We start from the raw sequence: 13,636 nt of genomic DNA, 5'->3' as shown, positions 1-13,636 counted from the left end.
CATTAATTAATGTAAATTGTCATTTTATCTTTTATAAGCATTAAATTTATAATTAAATAATTTTAGAGACCCTTAGAGACCTGGGAAAAAGGAAATTGCATGTTGAGGAAGTGGCAGAGTTAGAAAGAGAAATTACATCTTATGATCCACAGGCCAGTGCCTGCTCCCTAATAGCACGTGCCATTTCCCTATTGCTGTTTAACCAAACAAGGATTTCTTGCATCTCTAATAACCAATGGCAGAGGGGGGGTGTGGAGGTGGGGGGGTGGGGAGAGAGAGAGAGACAGAGAGAGAGAGAATTGGAAAGGAAATAACACTAAACACCCTATGCCTTTCAAATTGACAAGTCAATGATAGGGTTCTGGTAGCGCTCCAAGAAAATAACTCCAAAATTTCAGTTTCTTTCTTGCTTATGTAACAGTTCAGTGCAAATCCAGATTTTGCATTTTAAAATTTTCTCCATGCTCATCATCTTCCTCCAGTTTACCTGTGTGTCTAACTGCCTCAATCTCTGTATCTTTGCTCAAATAGTACTACTATGTTCTTTACTAAAATGACAACCCCCCGCCTTTCACACCTTCATCCTTCCTATCTATAGTATTTTTTCTCAAATGCACTGACCATAAGACATACTTGATAATTTACTTATTTTAAAATTGCATGTCTTCTCCTATTTGAATGTTCTATGAAGGCAGAATTGTGTTTGCTACTATAATGTCAACTTGTAAAAGAATATCTTGCATATCAGAGTTGTTTAATGCACAAAAGTTGAATGAATAAAATGTAACTTACCTAAATTTAGGGAAAACATACTGTATTCACAAGCATCAGCTTTGGAGTCAGATCAGAATTTGTTTCAGTTTTAGATGTACCTCTTACTAGTTTAGTGACTTTGGCATGTTCCTTAATTTCCATGTTCATTTTTTGCTTATTATTAAATATATGAAGAAATTATACTCATTAATTAAAGTTTTCATCAGAATGAAAGGAAATAATACAGGTAAAGTTTCTGGCATATCGCATGCACTTAGCAAATGTTAACCATCAATAAGTGTTAGGTATAGTTAATAGGTCTAAGTGTGACCGCTAAATGCTTAGAGCTTCTAAACATATTTGGCTATTAACTGCATCCTAAGACATAATGTGACCTATGGTATAAAATTTTAGTTTATTCCACTGCTAAGAACCTGATACTATTAGCTGCCCATGATATAACATACCATGCTATAGTATTTTTTAACCATCACCTATAGAGGAATACACACATTATAAACAAAATTGTTTTTCTTCTGCACAATAAGTTAATTGACTGAACTCTTGACAGCACTATTGTTTTGAATTACAAAATTCATGCTTAATAGATATCAACTGATCTAATAAAATAACTCTTTAAGATGTTTTGATTTGTTTGAAAAGGCAAAATATATAGCAATCTGTCTGTTTTTGAATTTAAAGGGATATTTATATCACATGGAATATAAATTTTTTGAAGTGTGTCAACAGTTCTTGGTCATACAGGCACTATAGAGATTCCTATTTTGTACTATTTTACATTGATTACAGCTTATTCATTGTTCACATACATCCTTCTATGTAACTGATATTACAGCATTTTATCTTTTTCCTATTCTACTAGTAACCATCATTTTTCAGTGTTCTCTCTTTTTTCCTGGCAGTTGTTTCAATCCCCTGATTTCTTCTATATTTCTTGTTATGTTTATTAACATATTTTCTATGATTTCTCAGACTTTTTACACTTCAGTCAAATTTTTCCACCTTTTAAGAAAACAAACTCTCAAAATCAGTGCAGTTTTTAATTAAGCAAATAAATACTTGTACAGTTCTTACAGATGTCTCTGTCTTCAAGTTCAAAACTAATGATATGTTTTTTTCACGGTTCTATTTTTATTTTCAAAAAATTGAAATACATTCAATAGCACAGATGCATTTAATTCTTCTGAAAGTTACTGTCATTATCAGCATTAGTAAATAACAGGCACGCTTTCATGTGATTACTTTTATCTGCTTATTTATGAATGTATGGATTATCTGAAAATTATGCCACATAAATTTTATATATTTTCATATGTATAAGTATATACATATATGTATATATATATATACATATATATAGGCTATACTTTGGGAAAACGTAAAAGAGGAGAGATTAGTACATTTAATGAAAAAAGGGAAAGAAAAATGTTAAAAATTGATGTAATTTTCTCTTTGTCTTTTATAGCCCTAGGAAAAGATAAGGATTACACAGATGAATCAGAACATGCTACTTATGACCGATCTCGTCTCATTAATGACTTTGTTACCAAAGATAAGTCTGAATTCAAGACAAAATTATCAAAGGTAATGAGAACTGAACTATCAATAAGTCATTTTTAGAGCATAATTTTTAAAACCTTTCAATATTTGTTTACATGTTTGGTGTTCTGCTGGAGAATATAAAAGAACATACATTTTATAATAGTACCATTAAGAACTCAGAAGTAAAAGTAGTATATAGAGATTATATTCATTCATATTTATATTTACTCATCATATTTCTCAAACAGAATGTTTAAAACAGTTAATCTGAAATGTAAAATTGTTCATTAATAGTCTCTTTAAGGCTTTATTTCTTCATCTTTCTTCGTCAGCATGAATTAATGAGAACATGGATTTTAGTATCAAATCAACCAAGATTTAAATTCCATTTCCACTACACAGTTGTAATAACTTGATAAGGCTAATTAAACTCACTGAGAATTGTTTTCTCATCTTGAAATATGCTCCTGGTTGTCTGCTTGACAAGATTATTTGAAGACAAAATGAGATAACCATGTAAGTGTCTGATGCATGATAAAGATTGAAAATACCTTATTGAAATTATAGTTCACCAATTAAAAAAATGAGGTAGAGTTCAATTTTAAAAACTTTTACCCCCAACAATCCTGCCATCCCTCAAACAAATGCTTTCATGAACTCTTCAAAGCATGTCACTGTTCCCATCAGATGCCAAATACTAAATGGATGCTACTGCTTTTCATCATTGCAGATGTTACTGATCCATATTTCCCTTTTGATGATTTCCAGGACAAATCCTGGCTCAGGCTAAGCTCACCTTATTTTTCTTTCCATTTTTTGTGTTGGTGAAAAAGGAAATGCCTTTGTAAAAAAGAAAGTTGTATATTAAGTGCAGTTTAACACAAGGAATGACTTAGGTTTCAGTTTTCACTGCATGACTAATAATCACATTCTTTAATACAATGTTCTCTGTGATATTTGATTTTGTATTTCTTGGATTAATTTTGTAAATCTCTTTATTAGTCACCAACCAATGTGTTAGTAAATAAATATGGCAGAGACTAAATATTACTATCATAAGTGAGACCAAACTAATACATAGATGCAAGGATAATTGTGCCAAATTTCTTTATTCCTGTTTGTTTGGTTTTATTAAATGGGATCACTATTCTGGCCCAAAAATTCTTTTTTTTTTTAAGACAAGTCTCACTCTATCGCTCAGGCTGGAGTACAATGGCGTGATCTCGGCTCACTGCAACCTCTGCCTCCTAGGTTCAAGCGACTCTCCTGCCTCAGCCTTCTGAGTAGCTGGGATTATAGACGCATGCCACCTCACCTAGCTAATTTTTGTATTTTTAGTAGAGATGAGGTCTCACCACCTTGGCCAGGCTGGTCTCGAACTCCTGACCTCGTGATCCACCTGCCTCGGCCTCCCAAAGTGCTGGGATTACAGGCGTGAACCACCATGCCTGGCCTGGCACAATAATTCTTAAGTTATCTTTGTAAATCAGGCATTTATCTCTCTGTGGTTACTAAATCTGCCTCCCTGTGTCTGTCTTATCAATACAATGGATGTTTAGAATCTCTACTATCTGTAAAGCACTGTTTCAAATCAACTGAGAGGAGGAGTTGCAAGAGAAATTAAGATGTTGTTTCTTAACGTGCTTATAGCACTAATTGGAAGACAAACACAATATGCTCAAATAATTAGAAAATGAACTAAGATTAAATAAAGTTTGTATTATCTGCTTTTCTACAATTACTATACGCCATCAATGATATCCACCATTTTATTTCTTCTCAACAGTAGCAATTTCCCAAGTTCCATTTTGACTGGACTTGAACTTTAGAATATCAAAATTTTAAAAAGTTGAACGTGTATGAATATTTTGTTTTTTGTAACATTAATGATAAGAGAATGATGTGTGATGATGGTAACAGACCACAATAAGTCAGTCTAAGATATCCTATCCAAATGCCCTACTAAATCTACCTGATTACATATCCTTCTCCTATTGTACTTTCACTCGAACTGTAGAACATCATGAGACACCGGAGTGACTTGTTCTTCTAGCTTCTATTAAAATGTGTCTGCTTTTATCGATATTATAGTTTAGAGTGCAGCACAAATTCCATTTGAGCAATATCCAAAATGTTTAAATGCCATTTAAGTAGTCTACTTGCAAAGTTTATTTACAAGTGAAGAGCAAAATTATCTACTTAGACAATGTTCTTTGTCACAGGAAACCTCGAAAGAGCAATAACCTAAATTTTTATTGTTTAGGTGTCTGTATACCCTGTGCTTTATAAATTTGTTTGTCTCTCTTATTATACCCCACCACTAAATTGTGTGTGTGTGTGTGTGTGTGTGTGTGTGTGAGAGAGAGAGAGAGAGAGAGAGAGAGAGAAAGAGAGAGAATTAAGGCACATATTTTTTGAGTTAGATCTTATAAAATTGATAATCTTTACTCATTTGTATCCTACAAAATAGAAATTCTGCGTTTCAAATGAACCTGTTTAGATAGAATAAAGACAGACAGACAGAGATAATTGTATGGCTGAAGATTTGTGCCTTTTAGCATCATTCGCAGGTGACAATTGTACTGGTTGTAATCTGCACTGTGCATATTATATAATGTAAATAATATTTTATTTCTACCCAAAAGTTACTCATTTGCAAAGAGATCATTTTAGAGGTAACAAATCAAATTTATGAAGAGTCAACAGAAAGGGGGCACCAACTCAAAGGGGGATAATAACTCCTAATATAAACTACACAGTGAGTAATGGCAAGCATTAAATTACAGAAAACAAATAAAGCTTTCTAACAAGTTTGCCATCAACTATACGCTAGAATAATAGGAAATAACCCCAAGTCCTCCAAGGTGATGTCTTATATTGAATTTATGAGGAAGCACTGTTGAGTTGTGAAATGTAAAAAACAAAGAAAGAAATCCAGAAAAACATCTGACTAGTTTACTGGGAATTGTGTAAATAGACCTTATACCTGTTTAAACATTTGGCTTCTCAATTATTGTGCAAATATTTTCTGAATGATGTTGAGTCAGGGTAGTAAATTTTAATTTTTGTCAGGTACATATGCACTGCTTGTAATGATCGTGTAAGATAATGTATTTATAAGTAACTATAGTTTGCTTTAGAATTCTTCAGAACAATGCGTTGTATCTTTAGAAAATCTTGCTTCAAATCATAAATTTTTAGTATGCGATTTATACATCAGTTATTCAACATTTTACACATCAAAAGCGTCTGTAATTTTGATATCTAATATGAACAGACTGATAAATTAATCAGACATATTTTGTTTATTGTGAAACTATAATGCACAAAGCTTGGTATGGTACCAGTAAATAGCTTTTGTTATCCAAGTACTGACTGGGATACAGTTTAGGAATTCAGACATGCATATCAATTGGGAAATACATGAGATGCTAGAAATTAGAGGCAATACTAAAAATGATTTAAATCTGTATTTAGCTAGCCTCAAGATTTATAATAGAAGTCATATTTAAATATTTCAAAGGCATTTTGGTAGACATAAAATTGGCCACAATCTATTCTCTCCTATATATATTCTATTTTCAGTGAGATTTTGCAGCTACTCCCATCAAGAGATAGAATCTATTGAACAGGTCTCGGTCCTTGTGTTTGTTAGTAGACTGTTGCAGAAGTGACATTATGCCAGCACTGAGCCTTGAACTCAAAAGATCTTGAACTCCCATTCTTTATCTTGGGATTCTACCTCTTGCCATGTGAATAAGTCAGAGCTAGTCTTGAGGAGAAGAGACAACATGTACCAGAGGTTAATAAGCACAGCTGCCCCAAATGAGGGAGAGAGGGATATGACAGAATCCAGCAGCAAAGGCCAGGAAAATCAGACCTATGAAAAATCTCAACTGAGACCAGAAGAGCTACCCCGCTGAGCCCAGCCTGTGCACAGAATCATGAGCCAAAGACTTGTTTGGGCATGATTTGTGTCTCAGCAAGAGATAATTGAGACAACCATAAATGTTAAAGGATAACACATTGGCTGATACCAATGATTGCTAATATACAGTTAATTCTTCCTCAATGTCTAGGAAGATTTGCAAAATTGTCCCAGAGTTTGTCACAGCATATTCATAGCAGGAATTTAATTTTATGGAGCCCAAGTGTATTTTAAATGGCATAACTGAAATCACATGTATTTAAGCAACCTATCTAAAACTTTCTAAAATTGTTTTTTAAACTCTATTTTGAAAGGGCTTTCCTTGTGAAAACATTAAATCAGGGTAAAATTCCAAGATTACTGTTAATCAAAATGTGTTTATAGTTAACAGCAGTCACAAACATACAATTTTTTAAAAATGTTTAATTTTTCTGGGCACAGAGTAAGTGTATATATTTATGAGGTATAGGGGATATTTCGATACAGGTATACAATATAATAATTATATTGGGATAAATGAGGTATCTGTCACCTCAAGCATTTATTCTTTGTGTTATAAGCAATCCAATTATACTTTTTTAAGATGTACAATTAAATTAGTATTGACTCTAGTCACCCTATTGTGCCATCAGATACTAGATCATATTCCTTCTTTCAAAATACTTTTTGTGCCCATTAATCATCCCCTTTCCCCTTGCCCTACATTTCCCAGCCTCTGTTAATCATCATTCTATTCTATATCTCTGTGAGTTCGATTGTTTTCATTTTTAGCTCTCACAAATAAGAACATGAAAAGTTTGTCTTTTTGTGCCGGACTGATGGCAGTTAGCATAATGACCTCCAGTTCCGTTTGTAGTGTTGAATGAGACAGGGCCTTATTCTTTTATGGCTGAATAGTACTCCATTGTGTATATGCAGTGGCTCATGTCTGTAATCCCAGCACTTTGGGAGGCCGAGGCAGGTGGATCACGAGGTCAGGAGTTTGAGACCAGCCTGGCCAAGATGGTGAAACCCCATCTCTACTAAAAATACAAAAATTATCCAGGTAAGGTGGCATGCATCTATAATCCCAGCTACTCAGGAGGCTAAGGCAGGAGAATCGCTTGAACCTGGGAGGCGGAGGTTGCAGTGATAGGAGATCGTGCCACTGCACTCCAGCCTGGTGACAGAGCAAGATTCCATTTCAAAAATAATAATAATGATAAAATAAAAGTTTTCTTTAAGACCAGTTTACTTTCTCTCTTACCTCTTGACAAAAGGCTTTTTCATCCCTATATGGCTAAGCAGTTTAAGGAAGCATTTTGTAATAAAAGGAAAGGAACATTCCCAAATATCCATAGAATAAAGGATCTGGCCTGACTGCAAGCAAAATTCTAGAGCAAATGAGGGGGATTCTTTTTTAAGATGGTTTAGGTAAATATTGCCTTTTCCTGTTTCATGAATATGAAGAACACTGGGAATAACATTTGAAGATAATGAGGTCCTACAGCCAAACCATATGATCCTGAGAACTAGAATCCCTCTCTTCACCAAGGAACCACATCCTACATACCAGCTGAGGCCTCTAGATGTGGGCAATTTACAGGGATCATCTATAGTTAATCTACGCTAGCAGGAATAAGCCTATGTTAAAGAATCCATGGCGTCTGTAGTGGGTATTAGTGAAGCTCAGCTGGGCAGCTCTTTTGGACTCAGCTGGGATTTTTCATGGATCCAACACTGTCACTTAGGATTCCCAAATTGACTACAGATATTGCCAATAATGAGTCTGGGAATATGAATCTATTTTTCAGTTACAGTGACTTCACCTTTGAAAGGATATTAGGTACCAAATCAAACAGGAAGGAGGTTATGGACAAGGAAAATCTAGACATGAATATTTTAGCAGTTCATTAAAATTAAATCACAAGGCCATTCACTTTGACTGTGTCAACTGGCATTGGCAGATGGTGCTCATCTTTATCTCAATGGGTATTAGAAATAATTTTCTGTAGGACTGGAGATACTGGTCATATGAAAGAGAAGGTGAGAAGGAGATAGCCTTTGTAGTCTTTAACAGCATACCTTTTATGTGGATGTTGGGAACTATTTCATTTGTCTAAATGACTTTTTATCTCCAAATTGTGTATAGGATTTAGTATTCCGAATGTGAATGTGCTACTTCTTATTTTTGTCTAGATATTGTGAGATAGTGATGACAAACTGCAAGATGAATGACTAACTTGGCTCTATGTGGCTACTTTAATGGACAAGGTCATACATGAAATGAAACACTAAGAGAATAAATTTTCTTCTTTGTTGGGATAGTCAGTTTCTATAGAAAATATTAATATTTCTTTAACTTTAGTACCTGAAGCAACCTTTTATTTATATTTAATAATATAATTAAGTATCATAAATATTTAATTTTCATGTAAAACGTGGGTCACACAGAAAATCATCTTGGTTTATTAATCTATTTGTCCGTGTTTTTAAATTTATCTTCTCACCTAACATTAAGAAGTCTACTTTTTCATCAGCCCAAAGGATGTCTGGTCCTATTTTTCAGAGTCTTTGTATTCTCTGAAATACTGAAGAGGGCATTATCCTCCCTGCAATCCTAAGAGGAATCTCCTTTTTTTTGTGCCATTTAAGTACTCAGTTTGACCCTCAGAAACCTTTCTTAGTAAATGGCGAGGACTTGTTCTACATTAGTTGATTGCTAGTGTACATTTTCCAAAAGATTTAGTACAAGAGTTTTCAGAGTTGCTTCAGATTTTCTGCAGATTGCTTAAACTCAAGAGTGTGTGTGTGTGTGTGTGTGTGTGTGTGTGTGTACATGTGAGATAGTGGCATACATGTTATAAAGGAAGAATTTCACATCAGAAAACAAATATTAATCATTCAAAAATATGCAAATATTCTCACAATAAGTAGTCAATTATTTGTAAACAGTTAAAATATTCTTAGATGACATCTCACATCTTATAACAAATGTATTATTAAAGAGCTAATGAGGTATACTCAAATTGAATATATTTTAACCAAAGTAAAACAAAAATATAAACGTTTTTTCTAATAACAGAATAGAAAAATGGCCTTTTCAAATGGCCTTTTCAAATCAATGATAAAATTAAACATGGATAGACTTACTATTTAGATACTAAATATATCAGTGTCAAAATTCTGATAAAATTAAGAAGAGATAAGCTCCAGATGTGGTGATCAGCTCACATACTGGAATATATATACATGCTGGAAGAATGGCTAATATTCTTAATTCACAAAGATTATAATTTATAAATGTAAGAATGAAATAAATTAAAAAGCAATTTAATTTTAACATCTATAACAATCAGCTGTACTACTAATTACAGAAATACAAATTTAAGCAATGTTGTTTGAACCAAATTAAAAAATGTTTCAAAGTACAACAAAACCTAATCTGATATAAACTATAAGCTACCATTTTTATTCCTTGCTGGTTGATATGTACATTGAGCCAAATTTTCTGGAAAACAATGTCACAACAAGGGTTCAGTACCTAAAAGTAATTTTACCCTTTGACCTAGTTCTAGGAATTTATGCAGAGAATGCAGTTAGAAGTTGGCCAAGTTTTTGAGTGTGATAGCTCATGCCTATAATCCCAGCACTTTGGGAGGCTGAGGAGGGCAGATTACTTAAGCCCAGGAGTTTGAGACCAGCCTGATATACACAGTGAAACCCTGTTTCTACAAAAAATATAAATAAAAAAGCATCCAAGTATGATGGCACCCACCTGTAGTCCCAACCACTCATGGAGGCTAAGTCAGGAGGATCACTTGAGCCTGAGAGGTGGAGGCTACATCGAGCCATGGTTGCACCACTACACTCCAACCTGGGAGAGGGAGACCCTACTCAAAAAACGGAAAAAAAAACACCAAGAAGTTATCCCAAATAATTCTGTTTAAGAATGTTTCTCACATTGTAATTTGTGGTGGGGGAGGAGCACTTCCATATTTAAGAGTAAACAATAACATTTAAAATAGTAATGCCCTCTGACAAGGCAGTACTATGTTGGAAATCTCTAAACTGTTTAAGGATAGGACATGATCACAGTGTATAATAATAAAATAAGAAAGTGGTTGTTAAAAAGCGGTATGTGCAGTATGATGGCAATTCTATAAAAATATCTAGCTGATTTTCATGGGGATAATATTTAGAATGATATACAAGAAACGTTTATAGTTTTTATCACTGGGTGGCAAAATTCAAAGGACATAAAACTTAAGTATTCATAGATTTAAGCCATAAGTATTATCATAATGTCATTACATTTTTACAATCTCACACAGCTAGTAAAGAACAGACAGGATTTAAAATAAGATAGTCTTGTTTCCCAAACAGTTTTTCCATTCTGTTACACTGGCATGACAATAGCAATTCAGGACTTCACCTTTTTTAGCCCAATAACCATTGTAAGTAGCATTTCAGTTTCTTTACCCTCACATGCACTGATCACTCATGCACAAGAAGCTGTGGTAAGCACTTTATATTAATTATCTAATTTAAGTCTCACAATAATTTAATGACAGTAGGTAGCAATATTCTCATTTTGATAAACAAGAAAATAAGGATTAAAGAGAAATGTTTCTTGTTCAAGTCTCTGAGCTAGGTGGAACCAGAGCTGCATTGTGGCATTTCTCTTTAACTATAGACTCTTGGCTTTTCTTTCTCCAGTTCAATAGTTAATTATAGGAGATATACTTGCAGAGATTATTTATCTCTTTCTAAAAACCCTAAAACATTACTCTGAAGTAAGGCAGCTCTGAATTGTAATAATCGTGTGGATAACTCACAACCTCCTATAACTAGATTGACCTGTTTCCAATTTATTCTTGTATCAACAAACCCCTAAGTAAAAATAGATAATTTGTTACAAATATAATATCACTAAACCTCTGCAAAAGTAGTAAAAAAATTAGGTTTCTATTTATTGGGATCACAAAATAAGTAGGCTAAATATTTTCAACTCAATCTATTACAGTATGGGAACTCCCCTTACCACTCAAAATAGGAAATAAGCAACAACAACAACAACAACAACAATACACCACCACAAAATAAAAAATAAAACCCTCCACAAAAGTTCCTACAGCTGCCAGCATTTGTGTGTAGAGCTGAAATATGTCTACAGCAGAGGGCTAGGAAATCATGACATGAGACGTTTTACCTGAGAGAATGCAATTAGGTGAGGGATGGATTTGTGGGGTAGATGCCTTTAGTTCCCTGAAAGACTATAAGGGAAAAAAAAAATGTGCCTGTCTATTTAGGAAGTCTTATTTCACATGCAATACAAAGTAACAAACAAGATGTCAAAGATGTTTTCCCTCTCCTGACACTAATGTCTCAGTAATTAAACACATAGAGGTTTCTCAAATCACCAATTTATTGGTTTTTCCCATGAGTACTTAAGAATTCATTTTGGGAGGTGTATTTGGTAAGCCTCCCTGGAGGATGTTAGCTCTAAAATGAGAGCTGCAATAACTTTTCTGCAAAAAAAGTATACATAGGTAGATGGGATGTGAAAGTAAATTCAATAAATTAATGTATGGGCACACCAGTTAAATGGTGCAGATGATTATTCTACTTGATATTTAAACATTCAATCAATGACAGGCTCAAATCAAAACAGTTCTCTAGTTGTTCAGACATAAAAGCAGCCAGAGAAGACAGATCAGAAACCATGTTATTTGAGCACATTGAAATATATCTCCTTAATCTCTCACGTTCCAAGCCCTCCAGGCTTTGAACACTAGATTGGAAGTTTCAATAATAATAATAATATTAAATGATTACAACAGCTAACATTAGGCATCTTACAGGGATTTTGATGATAACTTCTACTTTTCTATCACCACAACAACGCTTAAAGGTAAGGTCTATTTTTAACCCCACTTCATAGGTGAGGAAATGAGGCTTAGATGGTGAAATAACTTTCCTGTTATCACATAGCTGGTAAGAAGGAGGCAGGAATTATACACAGGAACAGCACTATGCTATACTGCACATAATGGAGGTGTGTGCAAGGGACTATAGAAGCCACGAAACAAGTGAATTGGGTAGTTAGGGGTCATGTTCACATTATTGGAAAATTATCATGTTTATTAGGGGACATGAATATTGTGCTTTTTTCTTCAATGTTTTATACTTAAGAAAATATAATAAAATTGAGGTCCCTGTGTTTAGTTAGATCCTGATAAATTTTAAAACACTTGTCTCTTCCTTGCGGCTTATAGCCCGTCGTCTCTCCATGTCATCTTCTCCATTTATTTTGGCACACAGCCTTCTTAATCTCACCAAAGAGTCAATCAAAATATGAATATTTTGAGCAGTTATCCCTGTGGAGAAGAAAATACCCACAGAATAAAGCGCTGTTGTGTTTATTTAGTAATTTCCGATGTTTCTGTTTTAAAAAACTAATTATTATGGTTTTGTTGTGGTGGTTGATTTCTTGCATGATACAAACCAGGATTCCAGAGGAGTGTTTCAGTCATGGAAACCCATTGGATTTCATTAATCCCTTTATGCCATAGACAATTTAAACCTATAAATTAGAGTAATATACCATTTGTTATTTAAGGATGGCAAACACTGTGTGAAGTTATTTTTTGTATTTCTCAAGCCTGCTGGAAAATCAATTTTAAAGCGTGCTTATTAACTCAAGACCATATACATTAAGTGGCTACATCTTAGGTTCAGTGTCCTGTCAGTCCCAACTACAAGCTGCCCTGCAGAGGCTTTCTTAACAGAAATAAATGTAATCCTCTGTTGCATCTCTTATGTGGATGTAAACTAAATGGAGACAAAAGCATTCAATTGTATTTGCTTGTTTACTTTTAGGTGACAGTTAATTCCTGTGCTGTCAGATTACAGTCATATCGTATGTGCAGCTCAGAGCCAATGTAATGCAATGTCAAGTTTAACACATACAGGATTTTTCAGAAACCAGGAGGCTTTCTATTGTACCTTTCTCCAGTGAATAAGAAAGGGAAGCAATTTCCTTTAAAAGCAGAAAAAAAATATAGGAAATCCTGGTGAACTCCATTCAGCTATCAGAATAGTGTTACCTAGTTCACCAATAAAAAAGTTAGTTGTATTTTCCACACCAATATTATTCAGAGTGAAACACACCTCCCACCTTTTATGGTAATCTGCCCAGCTCGTTCAAATGACACATACAATAGATTATTAATAATTGACAGTAAAATAAAAATGTCACTGACATTATATGACTAAATGCCACTTAGGTGACTCATGTATAGACATTAACCAATGACACATGAAGGCAGCCCCCTACTGCACCCTATAACCAACTCCTAAAATGAAATTAATTGAAAAAAGCAATATGGATGTTCTTAAAAAGAGATGAGT

At 33.9% G+C, this 13,636-nt stretch overlaps 1 protein-coding gene across 3 annotated transcripts in view; it reads left to right on the top strand.

Moving 5' to 3' along the window:
* ANO3 (anoctamin 3) overlaps window positions 1–13,636 on the top strand; it is a 429,363-nt gene that overhangs the window by 258,602 nt on the left and 157,125 nt on the right. For all 3 annotated transcript variants that reach the window (XM_021665048.2, XM_064365095.1, XM_064365094.1), the window contains one exon: window positions 2,240–2,358. In XM_021665048.2, coding sequence (XP_021520723.2) covers window positions 2,240–2,358 — 119 coding nt within the window. The remainder of the gene's footprint in view (window positions 1–2,239; window positions 2,359–13,636) is intronic.

The sequence above is a fragment of the Aotus nancymaae genome, unplaced genomic scaffold, assembly GCF_030222135.1.
Source record: "Aotus nancymaae isolate 86718 unplaced genomic scaffold, 86718_ANA_hifiasm-v0.15.2.pri h1tg000059l, whole genome shotgun sequence".
Taxonomy (NCBI): domain Eukaryota; kingdom Metazoa; phylum Chordata; class Mammalia; order Primates; family Aotidae; genus Aotus; species Aotus nancymaae.
The sequence above is the reverse complement of the archived record's forward strand: the minus strand, read 5'-3'. Positions and strand labels throughout refer to the sequence as shown.